The following is a 17,206-nucleotide window of genomic DNA, read 5'->3' as shown; positions in this document are numbered from 1 at the left end:
GAATCTAATTTTCTAGGGTTCAGGGTAGCCCTTAAATACTAAATTTAAGGGCGTGTTTAGGTCTGGGGGGTTAGTAGCCAATGGCTACTAGCCCTGAGGGTGGGTACACCCTCTTTGTGCCTCCTCCCAAGGGGAGGGGGTCACAATCCTAACCCTATTGGGGGAATCCTCCATCTGCAAGATGGAGGATTTCTAAAAGTCAGAGTCACCTCAGCTCAGGACACCTTAGGGGCTGTCCTGACTGGCCAGTGACTCCTCCTTGTTGCTTTCTTTGTTCCCTCCAGCCTTGCCGCCAAAAGTGGGGGCCGTGGCCGGAGGGGGCGGGCAACTCCACTAAGCTGGAGTGCCCTGCTGGGCTGTGACAAAGGGGTGAGCCTTTGAGGCTCACCGCCAGGTGTTACAGCTCCTGCCTGGGGGAGGTGTTAGCATCTCCACCCAGTGCAGGCTTTGTTACTGGCCTCAGAGTGACAAAGGCACTCTCCCCATGGGGCCAGCAACATGTCTCTAGTGTGGCAGGCTGCTGGAACCAGTCAGCCTACACAGATAGTTGGTTAAGTTTCAGGGGGCACCTCCAAGGTGCCCTCTGTGGTGTATTTTACAATAAAATGTACACTGGCATCAGTGTGCATTTATTGTGCTGAGAAGTTTGATACCAAACTTCCCAGTTTTCAGTGTAGCCATTATGGTGCTGTGGAGTTCGTGTTTGACAGACTCCCAGACCATATACTCTTATGGCTACCCTGCACTTACAATGTCTAAGGTTTTGTTTAGACACTGTAGGGGTACCATGCTCATGCACTGGTACCCTCACCTATGGTATAGTGCACCCTGCCTTAGGGCTGTAAGGCCTGCTAGAGGGGTGTCTTACCTATACTGCATAGGCAGTGAGAGGCTGGCATGGCACCCTGAGGGGAGTGCCATGTCGACTTACTCATTTTGTTCTCACTAGCACACACAGGCTTGTAAGCAGTGTGTCTGTGCTGAGTGAGGGGTCTCTAGGGTGGCATAAGACATGCTGCAGCCCTTAGAGACCTTCCTTGGCATCAGGGCCCTTGGTACTAGAAGTACCAGTTACAAGGGACTTATCTGAATGCCAGGGTGTGCCAATTGTGGATACAATGGTACATTTTAGGTGAAGGAACACTGGTGCTGGGGCCTGGTTAGCAGGGTCCCAGCACTCTTCTCAGTCAAGTCAGCATCAGTATCAGGCAAAAAGTGGGGGGTAACTGCAACAGGGAGCCATTTCTTTACACAAGCCCCCCCCAGCCCACAGGCCAGGAGACTCAGCCCAAGCTGGGAGAGTCTTCCTAGTCTGTCTGGCGAGGAAGAGTAGGAGAAATAGGCTGGTTAGTTGCAGGGCCTACTCTGCCTTACATCCTTCTGTTCAGGTCATTCCCTTTGGGGAACTGACCTACTTCCACAGTGATAGGACCTAGTCTGAATTGCCTCTTGTCTGCCTCTTCAATGTCTCCACCCATTCTTTCTATTTTGGTCTTAGAGGTATCCACCTCTGCTAACCTTATCTTGGCCAGGGTTACCCCTAGCTTACCCAGAGAGGTTACCCAGAGCTGGAGTAACCCCACCATGACCAATAGGGTCAGGGGGCCTAACTTGCTATTTGGCATGGGGTCAGACCACCATGCTAAGGATAGTGCAGCCATAAAGGCTAACACCCAGCAGAGGCCACTGACAGCTGTCAGTGCCCAGAACCACACCTTTAGCTCTTCACCTAAAAGGGAAGGGGCTAAGTTACAGGCCTCTTTGGGTTCAGGTTGCCTGTCTGCTGTATTAGAGTGGGGGGTTACCACATCTTGTAGTAAACACCCTTCTTCCACTCTTTCTTCTGTTAGCTGAGGAGCCACCCACTCAGGTTTAACAGTTGCCTGACTAGCCAGGACTTCTTGTGGGTCAGGTTGGACTTTATCAGGGCCATTTTTGGAGTTCTCCCCTACTGGAGCAGAATCTCCTTGGCTTGCTGTAACCTTGGCTAAAGGTTGTCCACCCTTCCTACTCTGTTTTCTTTTCTTCTTCTTCTGGGGCCTGCTTGCATTTACTGCAGAGGCAGGACTTCCAGAATCCTTGGGAGAGGACTGGCACTGGACCAGTTCCTCTCTTGGGCTCTGACTAACCTCTGGGTAGTCATTTCCAAGGAGACAATCAAGGGGGAGGTCTGTACTGACTACTACCCTTCTCCAGCTAAGAGTGCCACCCACTTCTATGGGCACTAAAGCCACAGGCCTCTTAGTGACCCTGTCTAGGCTAACTCTTACCCTGGCAGTCTCACCTGGGATGTACTGGTTTGAGAGCACCAGCCTGTCATGCACAATAGTGTGACTGGCACAAGTGTCTCTCAGGGCAGTGGTTGGGATTCCATTCACCAGTAGGTGGTGGAAGTGTCTACTTCCCTCTGGAATCTCCAACTCACCTGTTGGGCCCTGTTTCCAGTTGAAGGCTAGGAAGACCTCCTCATCTGAGGAGTCATCTCCCATGGCTACACTGGTTACCCCAGGAATTTTGTTCTGGGGTTTGTTTTTGGGACAAGAAGTGTCCTTGGTGTGGTGCCCAGACTGTTTACAGTTGTGGCACCAGGCCTTAGTGGCATCCCAGTTCTTACCCTGGTACCCACCTTTGTTTTGGGTTGTGTCTTGGGGCCCACCCACCTGTTCTGGTTTTTGGGGGCCTACAGAGGACTCTTTTTCTTTGTTTCTAGTGTCACCCACTTTCTCCTGGGGAGTTTTTGTAACTCCTTTCTTTTGGTCACCCCCAGTGGAAGTTTTGGTTACCCTAGTCTTGACCCAGTGGTCTGCCTTCGTTCCCAATTCTTGGGGAGAAATTGGACCTAGGTCTACCAGATACTGATGCAACTTTTCATTGAAGCAGTTACTTAAAATGTGTTCTTTCATAAACAAATTATAAAGCCCAACATAGTCACACACTTCATTTCCAGTTAACCAACCATCTAGTGTTTTTACTGAGTAGTCTACAAAATCAACCAAGGTCTGGCTCGAGGATTTTTGAGCCCCCCTGAATCTAATTCTATACTCCTCAGTGGAGAATCCAAAGCCCTCAATCAGGGTACCCTTCATGAGGTCATAAGATTCTGCATCTTTTCCAGAGAGTGTGAGGAGTCTATCCCTACACTTTCCAGTGAACATTTCCCAAAGGAGAGCACCCCAGTGAGATCTGTTCACTTTTCTGGTTACACAAGCCCTCTCAAAAGCTGTGAACCATTTGGTGATGTCATCACCATCTTCATATTTTGTTACAATCCCTTTGGGGATTTTTAGGATGTCAGGAGAATCTCTGACCCTATTTAAGTTGCTGCCACCATTGATGGGACCTAGGCCCATCTCTTTTCTTTCCCTTTCTATGGCTAGGAGCTGCTTTTCCAAAGCCAATCTTTTGACCATCCTGGCTAACAGGGGGTCATCTTCACTGAGAGCATCCTCAGTGATTTCAGAAATGCTGGACCCTCCTGTGAGGGAAGCAACATTTCTGACTATCATTTTTGGAGACAGGGCTTGAGAGGCCCTGGTCTCCCTATTTAGGACTGGAAGGGGGGAATTGCCCTCCAAGTCACTCATTTCTTCCTCTGTGAAGTCATCCTCAGAGGGGTTGGCTTTTTCAAACTCTGCCAACAGCTCCTGGAGCTGAATTTTGGTAGGTCTGGAGCCAATGGTTATTTTTTTGATATTACAGAGAGACCTTAGCTCCCTCATCTTTAGATGGAGGTAAGGTGTGGTGTCGAGTTCCACCACATTCATCTCTGTATCAGACATTATTTTGCTAAAAGTTGGAAGACTTTTTAAAGAATCTAAAACTGATTCTAGAATCTAATTTCAAACTTTTAACAAACTTTTAAACTCTAAAAGACAATGCTAAACAGGGACTTAACACACAAGGCCCTAGCAGGACTTTTAAGAATTTAGAAAAATTTCAAATTGCAAAAATGAATTTCTAATGACAATTTTGGAATTTGTCGTGTGATCAGGTATTGGCTGAGTAGTCCAGCAAATGCAAAGTCTTGTATCCCACCGCTGATCCACCAATGTAGGAGGTTGGCTCTGTATGCACTATTTCAAAGTAAGGAATAGTATGCACAGAGTCCAAGGGTTCCCCTTAGAGGTAAGATAGTGGCAAAAAGAGATAATACTAATGCTCTATTTTGTGGTAGTGTGGTCGAGCAGTAGGCTTATCCAAGGAGTAGTGTTAAGCATTTGTTGTACATACACCTAGACAATAAATGAGGTACACACACTCAGAGACAAATCCAGCCAATAGGTTTTTATATAGAAAAATATCTTTTCTTAGTTTATTTTAAGAACCACAGGTTCAAATTCTACATGTAATATCTCATTCGAAAGGTATTGCAGGTAAGTACTTTAGGAACTTCAAATCATCAAAATTGCATGTATACTTTTCAAGTTATTCACAAATAGCTGTTTTAAAAGTGGACACTTAGTGCAATTTTCACAGTTCCTAGGGGAGGTAAGTATTTGTTAGGTTAACCAGGTAAGTAAGACACTTACAGGGCTTAGTTCTTGGTCCAAGGTAGCCCACCGTTGGGGGTTCAGAGCAACCCCAAAGTCACCACACCAGCAGCTCAGGGCCGGTCAGGTGCAGAGTTCAAAGTGGTGCCCAAAACACATAGGCTAGAATGGAGAGAAGGGGGTGCCCCGGTTCCGGTCTGCTTGCAGGTAAGTACCCGCGTCTTCGGAGGGCAGACCAGGAGGGTTTTGTAGGGCACCGGGGGGGACACAAGCCCACACAGAAATTTCACCCTCAGCAGCGCGGGGGCGGCCGGGTGCAGTGTAGAAACAAGCGTCGGGTTTGTAATGGAAGTCAATGGGAGATCTAGGGATCTCTTCAGCGCTGCAGGCAGGCAAGGGGGGGGTTCCTCGGGGAAACCTCCACTTGGTCAAGGGAGAGGGACTCCTGGGGGTCACTCCTCCAGTGAAAGTCCGGTCCTTCAGGTCCTGGGGGCTGCGGGTGCAGGGTCTCTCCCAGGTGTCGGGACTTTGGATTCAAAGAGTCGCGGTCAGGGGAAGCCTCGGGATTCCCTCTGCAGGCGGCGCTGTGGGGGTTCAGGGGGGACAGGTTTTTGTACTCACAGTCTTAGAGTAGTCCTGGGGTCCCTCCTGAGGTGTTGGATCGCCACCAGCCGAGTCGGGGTCGCCGGGTGCAGTGTTGCAAGTCTCACGCTTCTTGCGGGGAGCTTGCAGGGTTCTTTAAAGCTGCTGGAAACAAAGTTGCAGCTTTTCTTGGAGCAGGTCCGCTGTCCTCGGGAGTTTCTTGTCTTTTCGAAGCAAGGGCAGTCCTCAGAGGATGTCGAGGTCGCTGGTCCCTTTGGAAGGCGTCGCTGGAGCAGGATCTTTGGAAGGCAGGAGACAGGCCGGTGAGTTTCTGGAGCCAAGGCAGTTGTCGTCTTCTGGTCTTCCGCTGCAGGGGTTTTCAGCTGGGCAGTCCTTCTTCTTGTAGTTGCAGGAATCTAATTTTCTAGGGTTCAGGGTAGCCCTTAAATACTAAATTTAAGGGCGTGTTTAGGTCTGGGGGGTTAGTAGCCAATGGCTACTAGCCCTGAGGGTGGGTACACCCTCTTTGTGCCTCCTCCCAAGGGGAGGGGGTCACAATCCTAACCCTATTGGGGGAATCCTCCATCTGCAAGATGGAGGATTTCTAAAAGTCAGAGTCACCTCAGCTCAGGACACCTTAGGGGCTGTCCTGACTGGCCAGTGACTCCTCCTTGTTGCTTTCTTTGTTCCCTCCAGCCTTGCCGCCAAAAGTGGGGGCCGTGGCCGGAGGGGGCGGGCAACTCCACTAAGCTGGAGTGCCCTGCTGGGCTGTGACAAAGGGGTGAGCCTTTGAGGCTCACCGCCAGGTGTTACAGCTCCTGCCTGGGGGAGGTGTTAGCATCTCCACCCAGTGCAGGCTTTGTTACTGGCCTCAGAGTGACAAAGGCACTCTCCCCATGGGGCCAGCAACATGTCTCTAGTGTGGCAGGCTGCTGGAACCAGTCAGCCTACACAGATAGTTGGTTAAGTTTCAGGGGGCACCTCCAAGGTGCCCTCTGTGGTGTATTTTACAATAAAATGTACACTGGCATCAGTGTGCATTTATTGTGCTGAGAAGTTTGATACCAAACTTCCCAGTTTTCAGTGTAGCCATTATGGTGCTGTGGAGTTCGTGTTTGACAGACTCCCAGACCATATACTCTTATGGCTACCCTGCACTTACAATGTCTAAGGTTTTGTTTAGACACTGTAGGGGTACCATGCTCATGCACTGGTACCCTCACCTATGGTATAGTGCACCCTGCCTTAGGGCTGTAAGGCCTGCTAGAGGGGTGTCTTACCTATACTGCATAGGCAGTGAGAGGCTGGCATGGCACCCTGAGGGGAGTGCCATGTCGACTTACTCATTTTGTTCTCACTAGCACACACAGGCTTGTAAGCAGTGTGTCTGTGCTGAGTGAGGGGTCTCTAGGGTGGCATAAGACATGCTGCAGCCCTTAGAGACCTTCCTTGGCATCAGGGCCCTTGGTACTAGAAGTACCAGTTACAAGGGACTTATCTGAATGCCAGGGTGTGCCAATTGTGGATACAATGGTACATTTTAGGTGAAGGAACACTGGTGCTGGGGCCTGGTTAGCAGGGTCCCAGCACTCTTCTCAGTCAAGTCAGCATCAGTATCAGGCAAAAAGTGGGGGGTAACTGCAACAGGGAGCCATTTCTTTACACCACTCTTGAGAACATCATATCATTTGTGATCAAGTCAAGCAGTATTACACCCTGTGGTACTGCTCCATCTGACTCTTAATTCAGTTCTTAGTGTTGGGGCATTCTGATACTTAAAGGCTATCTTGTCTAGGTCATTAGCACCTGGTATCTGATTAAAAAAGCTTGCAGAAGCATGAAAGGAAGAATTCCCATTTTTGTCTTGTCTTGGTGAACTGTAGCAATCAAAAGTGAATGGAAACGTATGTAGTTGGTAGTCATTCATATTCAAAATCCCTAACTGTTCCCCTGTAAGTGGAATATAGTTCGATAAAGGTGAACATGATTTTTTAATAGCAGTAAAGGGAGCAGCCATTAAACTGCAGTCATTTGATGCATGGAATCCACACTTTCTTCTTTACAAAAAAAACACATTAACCAAAAAAAACTATAAAATGACATTTGAAAAGGCTTTTTCCCCTTAGTTTCTCCAAGTTATTTCTCCCAGGAAAGTACAGTAGTGGTCCAGAGTGTGTGTTGAACTGGGAGGCTCGTTCATAGCTGCAATGCCCTGAGGCTCTAGGCAAGATTGATGGTTCAAGGATGACAATACTTATGTTTGTAGGTGACTATGCCCGTCCTACAATTCGCAACTGTTGTCCCAACCCTCCTGGATCACTAGCAGCACCTCACCAAAAACCCAAACAGTAAAAGGTGATTTGTGGCAGCCTTCACGCATGGACTCAAGAGTGTGACATCTCAGGAGTGTTGTGGTTAAACAGAGATTATCCCTTTCTCACATGAATAACATGTCTCAATCAAACACAGGCAAGGAAGAAGATACAGTAAGGTTTCAATAGGTTTTATTTAACATAACTGCAGTTGCTGCAATGGTTAGGATAATGAATAATGCAAGAAACAGAATGGTAAAGACAAGAGTAATTAATACAAAGGCACCCACCATCTTGCAATGACATGAAATGACATGAGATGTGAAATATGTCCCAATACCCTAATAATGTGAACCTAATCTCTAACCTGAAAGAGAGCTAGGTGTGTTAAACCTAATCTGCCAATGCCATGTCCATGAGAAGAGCCCCCCAACACTTGTTACCTTGGATTGATGTCTTTAGCTCAGACTCCGTAGGGTTACGAAGACTGGGTCAGTGTCAAGGCGTTGTGCAGCATCGATAGCAGCGATGGCATCTGGTCGGAATCCTTCTGACTATCTGTCTAAGTGAGGTGCATTTATACAGATCAGCTCGGACCCCTAATTTAGGTCTGTTCCCAAACAATAGATAACAAGACATGCTTGGCACTATAATTTATATAAACGATTCCCTGTAAGGCGTGAAGAGGGAATGTACCTAATGTGAACACCTATGGGTTGTTTATCTTTGTCGCTTGATATTGACGCCTTAGCACGGTGGCGCTGATAACGTGAAACCAAAACATAGGCCTAACTAAAAACAAGGCAGCCGTCTTAAAAGATATAATTCAATAAATGTGCTAAAACAGAGCAAGCTAAGTAGGGTAAAAGTCACTAGGTGACCGGGCACGAGTCTGCAAGCCAAAAGTCTAAGCGAACTCCTGATTTTCATTAAAACAAACTAGGATTCACTACACAAGGATGACACAGTGAGGAGCCAGCCTTGTTTTGCAACAATGTACCGGAAATAACACTTTCATACTTGAGAGACCAGGGAAATGGAAGTTGTCCCTCTCCTCGCACTTTCACCAAACACCTTTGTTTGAAAGAATATGCTGGGCTCTAGAGGTTCACTTACAGGACCTCAAAATCCAACCGCATCCTATGACAGTTCCTGAGGTTTTGAGAGAGGTTCTGATTAGTGCAATAGTTTCTTCTGACAGGCTTTCCAAGGCTTCTGCATCCCCCTTTTTGTGAATATCTGGAGAGGAAAGTCAAAAACCTGGGTCTGTCAGGAGTAAAGGCACCCTACCCTTAATGGTTAGTTTCTGATATTCTGCTTTCCAGTGACAGCATGAGAGATTTGATGAGTCATGGCTCAAATATGGTTCATCAGGCTTAGTCTTCCAAAGATGCGTCTAAATGTACTAAGCATTGCTGGATGCCAGTTTTGTGGGATAATCTCAAGCTCCTGTGAACTTCATCGATTAATCCCAATGGGACTTTGCATCTGAGACTTCACTATCAGATATGGTCCTTGTTGGTTACATCCTCCGATTCTGGTTCAGTCCCATCACTATTGTTCAGGCTGCACTTAAAGTGGGGGCAAGTGCTCTGCAAATCCTTTGTACTTTCAAATTGTGGGGTAAATTCCTCCATTAGCCTGGATGAATGCGCACAGCTGCCAGGCAGACATGTTTTTTTAGACTGCTTAGTGGACTGCATCATTCCCTGCTACACTGAGGGACCACTTGAACTTCTATGCAAAGCCTGCATCATGTTGATCCCAAAACACCTCTCTTTCAAACTGAACACTGACCAGCAGGTTGCAACACATTTCACAATTACCTTGTTCACTGAAACATTTATGACTCTCCAAGCTAGCTATCAGACTCTTCTAACACCAGTTACGTCCCATCTAACAGATGAGGTGAGTTGAACCATTAAATAAGAATCTGTGGTACCCTTGCAGAAAGCTGTGTCTTTACAGCCGGCAGGAAGATGCTGACCTGCAACGTTTAACATATTTCCTTTTTCTGACTGAAGTCCTGCAGGCTGGATTCCCACAGTCGTGACTGGAAGATGGACTTAGGACGACCTAAACATGAGCCAGACAAAGCTCGAGCAGGATAACCTAGCCGCAGTTAGTGCTGCGGACCCAGTTGCAGTCCTTAACACGTGGAAAATTACAAAAGCAAGAGCTTCAAATGCCAAACAATGGATATGCAAAACAGTTTAAAGTGCATTTTGCTGAAATGGGACTTTATTGCACCTTGTTATTACCGGGTGTGGTAAACTTCGCTCAGCTTTTAATTGCAACCCCTTCACTAACAGGATTTCTGCAGGGAGGTGAGAATTATTCAGCACTCTTGCAACCAAGGCTTAAATCCAAGTGTACACTTGCTACACAAACCAGTTTCCCGTGTTGGCCTTTAGCTGAAAGCAGAATTATTAGGGTAGAATGTTTGCCCAGGTTATTAATCCATACTTTTGATGTCACAATGCTGTGTTTGTCTATGCTGCTACTTGGATGACGGTAATAAGGGTATTTGCATACTAAGCCATAAAATCCTATTTCCCTGTTAAACAGTTTGCATTTAATTGCTTTATTTTTCTTTTTAGGTTGTCAGCAGATATTGCTGTGAGCCGGGGAAGTGATGGCCATGCGTATACCACCTATATTTAAAAAGAATCACTTTGTCTATTCAATACTTACATGTGTATGGATCATCAATGTACAGGTGAATGCAGCCTCAATGAGCAATGCACAACCAGACGAGAAGAGTGAACAAGCACTTCCAACCTCCAGCAATGGTGAGCCATTTCCATGGAATAAGATGAGACTACCTGATCATGTGGTCCCTTCACATTATGAGCTTCTCATCCATCCTAATCTCACCACTCTTACTTTCACTGGAATCACCAAAATAGGAATTACGATAAAAAGGCAAACCAGTGCAATCATTCTGCACAGCAAATACTTGAACATCACATCGGCTATCATAACAAGAACTACTGGATCACAGGAGCCTAAACTGAGAGTCCTGGAGTATCCTGCAAATGAACAGATTGCTCTTCTGGTTACCGAACCACTGCTTGCTGGGCAGAACTATTCCGTGATTCTTTCGTACACTGCAAATTGTTCCCAGAGTTTCCGTGGCTTTTACATAAGTCGGTATAGAACCCAGGATGGAGAAGTAAGGTAAAATCAAGATAACACAATTTTTAAAATTCAAAGTTGAAAATGATATCAAAATATAATACATGGCTTTTTGTAATCCCCGTATAAACTGCAGTCACTAATTTCTTTATAATCCGTGACTTGTGATGCACCAAATCGGGAATAATAAAGAAATGCCATCAGCACTCGACTATTAGAAGGTTATTGTAGTTGAGTTCTGAGGTCACAATGCCAGAGTCAGCAGCCGAGGTGAAGCAGGTCAGGTCACTGAGCATAATTGAAGCAGCTGTTTACAGCAACAAAAATGGAATGTTGCTGATATATTTTTTAGCTCCCAATGACAAGCAGAGAACGTGTTTACTTTTTGCACTCCTTAGGTACAGAAAAGCTAGAATCTTTCTGCATGTGTCAAGTGGTGGCTGGTGACATTTGAAAGGGGTGGGGCAAGTGCCTTGTGGCGAGCGAGACAGTGCATCATAGGGGGACCCTGCTGGTGATCAGCCTCCAACCCAAAATGATCCTTACAGCTAACTTGCATGTTTGCAGTATCACTTGTCTTGGTACATTATCCTTCCTGCACCATTTTTTTGTTTGCAAGAGCAATTATCGGACTCCAGCGTTTAATGTTGTTACAAAAACGAATATATCACTTCACCCATATGTCTGTCCCCTCACTACCTTCAATATAACATCTATGTTTAAGAAGAAATGATCTCAACAACAAGGCAGAGCCATCCCAGAAGATCAAGGCCGGGGGTTGCCCATTAGTACAAATTGTGCGCTTTTCAGCTCTCAGGCTACACATTGGATCAAAATAAATCTATTTAGTGCAGGTTTTCCGATAGCTTCAGCACAGCAGCCACGGACGCAAATAAATAAGAAGGCCCATTGATCCATTACAAAAGAGCACATTTTCGATTGTAGTTGTCAGAACTAATTGTTCACTTCTCTTTCAAAATTGGAAGCCTGTAATATCACGAGAGCTTACTCAGCATACCAGTAAACAGGTTCTGTATTCCCAGCTTCTAAACTTTATAAGCGACTTGTTCAGTTTTTGCTTATCTTAATGATCCATAGCAAGGCTGCTGTACTTATTGAGGTAACACTTCACCCCTTTTTAATTGACTCCTATTTTCTTTAATCGTATGTCTAGGTGAAGAAAGAGGAAAATAACCGTGATGGCAGATCACTGGCTTTCATTATTGAAATAAATCGCCTCAAACCGAAACATGACTAAAAATAGAATGTAAATTAGCATGTAATGCCCACACAGTGCTTCAGTGCCTCTCCAAAGTGTAAATGCAGTATAAATGAATACATTCATACCTTTGCATATCTGTTGCCACTTGACTTACAGTGGTTCAAATTCGGTACCTACTCCCAGAGGAGCCCTAATGCCCATTCTTGGGAGGAAACACAGTACTTCAGAAAACATGTTGGTTAACTACCTCCTGCTCACTGCCATAAAGGGTGCTGCACGTGAGGGGAAGAGCATCTCTTGATTGCTCATATTTCTGTTCTTTGTCAATCATTGCTTGACTTCAAAATAAAACCACACAGTGATTGACCATGTTCTGTCATTCTCCAGACCGTTCTATCTTTGAGCATAGGTCCAAAGCTCCGTAATCAGAACCAGTCTTTGCATTGTTATCATGCTGTTTGTTACAGTATACAGCTTGAGACCCACGCAAGGATTGGTTAGAGCAGGTGAATCCAGTGTGCCAAAGGAGACCAGGAGGCTCTTCTGTCTTCCCACTGGCTCACTAACACATCGCCGGTTCAAGAAGCCTCAGGTGCGCATGCTGGGCTGGTCGCAATAAGAAATCTGTTCAATCCAACATGCGCACTTATTTTAGCCTTTGTCTGCAGTCTGACAATCAAAAGGATTGTTACAGCCCTGTCAAACGTTAAGGCGTTGTGACTGACAAAATAATTTGATAGATAAGTAAAATACGTTTAAAAAAAATTAAAATTACGACTTGCGGCTGCTCACAGTAGGGGGGGGGAGTCGCTCCCAAGCTCCATAGGAGGAACTGCCTCTGCATGTTTCTACACATTCCGAGCAACTGCAACTGTTTTGTTTAAAAAAAAATAAACTGACTTGTATTGAACTACTTCTAATATCTGTTTGCAACAAATATCTAACAATTTTTGATGTTTAATTTTGCACTAGAGGTTTTGATTTTATTTTTCATGTTTGCACACATGCTCTCTCTTTCATATGAAAGAGCTTTGCACCAAAGGTTTTAAGTAGTTTGCGGGAAAGTTGATGTTGTGATCATGTAAAATATATGGGATAGAGAACCACCTGGTGTACATAATAGGGATATTGTAAGTCACCTCAGAGTTCCATAGCCTAATAGAGGAACTCAACTTTTGGCCTCTTTCTGCTATATGATTATGGAATGCCTTGGTGACTTGCAATAACCTTATACTGTACAGCAGGGGGTACTTTATCTCTTATAACAGCTTGGTTAATGTACATCAGTATTGTATTACTTTGTCCATCTATATAGTGGACCCCTAAGTCTTGGCTTAGTAAAACTGTTTTTAAGTACCACAACACTGAAACCAGGACATGTCATAACTCGAAAGTTGGGAGAAAGAAATATGTATGTTCGTATTGAGAGAGGGCACTGAATATCACATGATTTTGTTGAAGTTTGTAATCATTCGTTCGTTATTTTTAATTGAGTTTCTGAATGATGAGAAATGCTTGGCAGAATTTCTCATGAGTGTTCGAGTGACAATGTAAGTTTTTGCCCCAAATTCTTTCTCACAATAAAAAAAAAATGTTTAGTGTTTTTCTACACTAAATTTTCATGAGGCGACGACTTGAGCATGTCTGCTTCCCTGTAACAATTGGTGCATACTACCAGGACACAATCATAGACACCAAGTAATTCTAAGAAGCTAGGTAAGTGGCATATGTGGAGCTATAGAACACATATCTACTAGACTATAAATAAACTCTATCAAGCTGTATTAAGTAACTGTTTAAAAATGTAACTTTTGACTCTGCCCTTATCAATAACTGGAAAAATATGTAAAAAGGCAAGAATTCATAGCTAGAAAATTATATATCTAAAACAAAACTAGAACTTCAAAAAAATAAAGCTGCAAAAATTTCTAAATAATTTTAGTTTCAGACTTTGAGTTAAACATCTCTGAATTATTTAAAAAAAAGTTGTTTGTTAGTGTATTTTTAACGAGCGGACATTACATCACTTTTACTGATGTTTAAAAGCTGAATTAGTTACAAAGATATGTAGAAGTTTAAGTTTACAAAATGTTGGAAGTGTTACTGTACAAAACTTTGTTTAGATTTTTTTTCACGGAATGTATTAAAATGTTCCAGTACTTATTAATTTATGTATATAAAATCAAAGTAAGTAGTTTCATATTATTTATACATTTGGATCTTCTAATTTAAGATATTTTGAAACTGAAGGAAATAAAGATGTGCTGAGCGTGATTGAGGTTTGAAGCTGTTAAGATAATATTTTCTAAGTTTTAAAATCATTAAACAGTTCTAGCCCTGTTTTGGGGATTTTAAATATTTGCAGTCTGGAAACATTCAGATATCTTTCCATGATAGATTTCCTCCTGACAGCTAAATTTGTTTCTGAGAATTAGTGGACTGCACAAAATGTCATACAGGAACTTGTTTGCCAACGTAAATTATAGATAAACATGCAAATTCTTACTCTCTTACACGTGGTTATGTGGCTTGATAGGGCAGGTTGGACAGCCAAGTAGAATTACTTATTGCAAACACATATATGGTTTTTATATTTTTCTCCACCCGTATTTATATGTGAACAAATCCCTTTCACTACATCTGTAGAAAATATGGGCTGTTGTGGGATCTAGTGTACAACATATGGACACGTATTCCAGATTTTTTAAGGGTAAATCTCTGTGTTCAAATGTGGTGGAAACACATTGGAAATAGTTATGAATGCATACATTTTAGCTGCCCACCACTTTCCCTATGGCTAGCTTGTTTCTCCTTCCTTAGCAGCACTGTGCTCTTTTCTCTAAATATATACTTATTAGTGCAGAACATCAAGTATATTTTGTGATTTTCACCAATTGTAGGTGAAATTCTCTGTCAGAAAAATCTTCAAATTAAGTTTTTTGGGGGCCTTCTCACAAGCTGCATTTTATAATACAGAAAGTAGGACTACACAGTGCTACTAAAGTACTACAAAATGCCGTTCTCAAATCCATGTGCACTGACCTCTGTCTCTGCGTCTCAAAATCTTTTCTATGTGGAGATCTCCACCACAGTGGTGGCAATCTCCTTACACATATTTGTACTCAACAGTAGTAAATATCCAAAGCACAAGACGAGTGGCTGAAAAATAGGGATTTCTTACTTCTAAATGGGAGGGTGTATAAGGAATTCGAAGTATGGTTTAGGGAGGGACGTGCTAATACAAACACCCACAAAAGAGTAAAATCTGTACAATTCACAAACTACACTTCAAAAGGTACTCGAGCATGATGTAGGGCCACTCACAGGTACTCTAACACACACCCAAAAGAAACAATGGAGGCATAGAAAGCAACTCATAGGAACTAATGTTAAAATAATTAAATTAGTTCAACATGTAAATTACCTATACAAATATTTTAATGTTGAAAATATATATGATTGATAATCATTGTATTTGTTTAAACATTATAAACTAAATTAATTAAGTTAAGATTTTAAAATATATTAAAATGTTTAAAACATGTACATTAATTAAGCACAGTGAAATATTTTCCAATTTAAAAATATTTCTATATTAATATATTGAATTAGTTATTCAACACACATTTGTTGAGTGAACATGTTGTGACATTCGATTTTTATTAGCTCCTGATTAAGAAAATAATTTACATTGGTATTTTATAACAAAATATTTCTAATATTTTGTTTAACATTAGTAAACTTTGTTAAACTTCCCTTTATTTTCTCGTAAGAAGAGCTCTGACATGGTGGCTGAAATCTCCACCTAAGTGCGCAATTACTAGCATTTACTTTACAGTTGTAAAGCTGTGTTAAAGGCTCCACCCCTGGGATGAGGGGCTGGAGACCAGTGAGTTCTCCACCTAAGTGTAAATATTCACTCCAAACTGGTAGATTGGAAAAAAAAGTGTAGTGTTACATCTAGGTGTAATAGTAAATATACTCATGAGTATATCTCCATGTTTATATTTACACTTGTGAATATCCCCACTGACTGCAAATGCAACTTTCTGCACATTTAAGTGACACTTTGGTGAATCAGACATTGTTGTCTTTAAAGGTTGGAGTTGATTGCATTTGTAGGATTTTTATAATTGCCAGTTAAATGATTCCCCAACATATTTTTAAAGAAGAAATTTAGTAGTGTTTTATGGTTCTTTTATAAACAATCAAAAATAAGGATGTGTTTAGAAGTTGGACTTGAATGTTAACCCTTTAAAACACCAACACGATTTTTGGAAATGTGCAATACCTAAACTTACATTTATTAAAGTATTATTGAAGAAATGAAAATCTTGGTTATTTTGTGTTTTTTAAAACCAAGTAGGATCACTTTGTAAAGCTTTAAATGATATGTGGACATTTTAAATGCATTAGAATGGTTCCATTGTAGGTTAAACAATGGTTGGAATATTTAAGCTCAGCAATCAGTGGTCATGGGATTTTGTATGTCTGGAGGAAGCAACATATGAGAGGCATATTTCTGCCATTATAATCATTCCATCACCTCAATTGTACTTCATTGTCATGTTCGTATAAAAAATCCAAGTCCATCTGAAACTTTCAGTTATATTTTGTGTTTGTTTTGTTAGTAAGTGAATGTTTTGAAGCCTACTTAATATTAGCTTGAATCAAATTCATAGTAAGTGGCTATGGTAAAACTGCCACATGATAGTGCTTTGTCATGCCAGTTGTAATAAAAGGTCATGTGATTGCAATAATATGTAAAAGTTTAACCGAAACTACTCATTATAAATATTTTATTAGAAGGAAAGTGTATGTTTTATTGGTTGTGAATACCATCTCTTCAGTATAGTGTCTCTAGATCCCTGAAGTTTAAGTAAAGCCTTACAATTCTAGATTTGAAAACAGTTAGGCACAGTCTTGTTACAAAGTCAGACTCTCTTGCTCTCTCGCTCTATGGTAATACCAGAGGTGTTCTTGTCAAATACCAGGTGTGACCTAGAGGTGCCCAAGTCTAATTCCTCTTGGCAAACCCTAGTGCTACCATAGCAAACCGTGTATGTTACATCCAGGCAAGTACCACTGTAGTTTACTTACAACTCATTTTTATATAACTATGACCTACTTGTGTTGCTAATTTGCTGAGAACATTAGATACCTAAAACCAAGTTTTCAATCTTTTTCCTCAGTGGGGTTTCTGTCACTTAGGGCCTATTGTGGTCTTCTGGAAGGCTAAAATTTAAGTGTCTGTATTACTGTCAATCTTACTCGAAGTTTCTTTCCTTTCATACCTTCACAAAGCATATCAAACCATGGGCACTTTGAAGGATAATTAGGTTGTGAATTTCTTGGGCATCCTGTTACTGACTCCACAATATTAACCCTCAAAACATCAGGTGCTCTTGGTTCATTGATAACCTGTATCCACAAAGGTTGGCACAGAAAAGCAACATTGCCTT

The 17,206-nt window shown here is 42.7% G+C and overlaps 1 protein-coding gene across 3 annotated transcripts in view; it reads left to right on the top strand.

Moving 5' to 3' along the window:
* ERAP1 (endoplasmic reticulum aminopeptidase 1) overlaps nt 1–17,206 on the top strand; it is a 540,616-nt gene that overhangs the window by 47,503 nt on the left and 475,907 nt on the right. For all 3 annotated transcript variants that reach the window (XM_069225890.1, XM_069225880.1, XM_069225900.1), the window contains exon 2: nt 9,985–10,564. In XM_069225890.1, coding sequence (XP_069081991.1) covers nt 10,020–10,564 — 545 coding nt within the window. In that variant the 5' untranslated portion in view covers nt 9,985–10,019. The remainder of the gene's footprint in view (nt 1–9,984; nt 10,565–17,206) is intronic.

Source organism: Pleurodeles waltl, chromosome 1_1, assembly GCF_031143425.1.
Source record: "Pleurodeles waltl isolate 20211129_DDA chromosome 1_1, aPleWal1.hap1.20221129, whole genome shotgun sequence".
NCBI lineage: Eukaryota > Metazoa > Chordata > Amphibia > Caudata > Salamandridae > Pleurodeles > Pleurodeles waltl.
The sequence above is the reverse complement of the archived record's forward strand: the minus strand, read 5'-3'. Positions and strand labels throughout refer to the sequence as shown.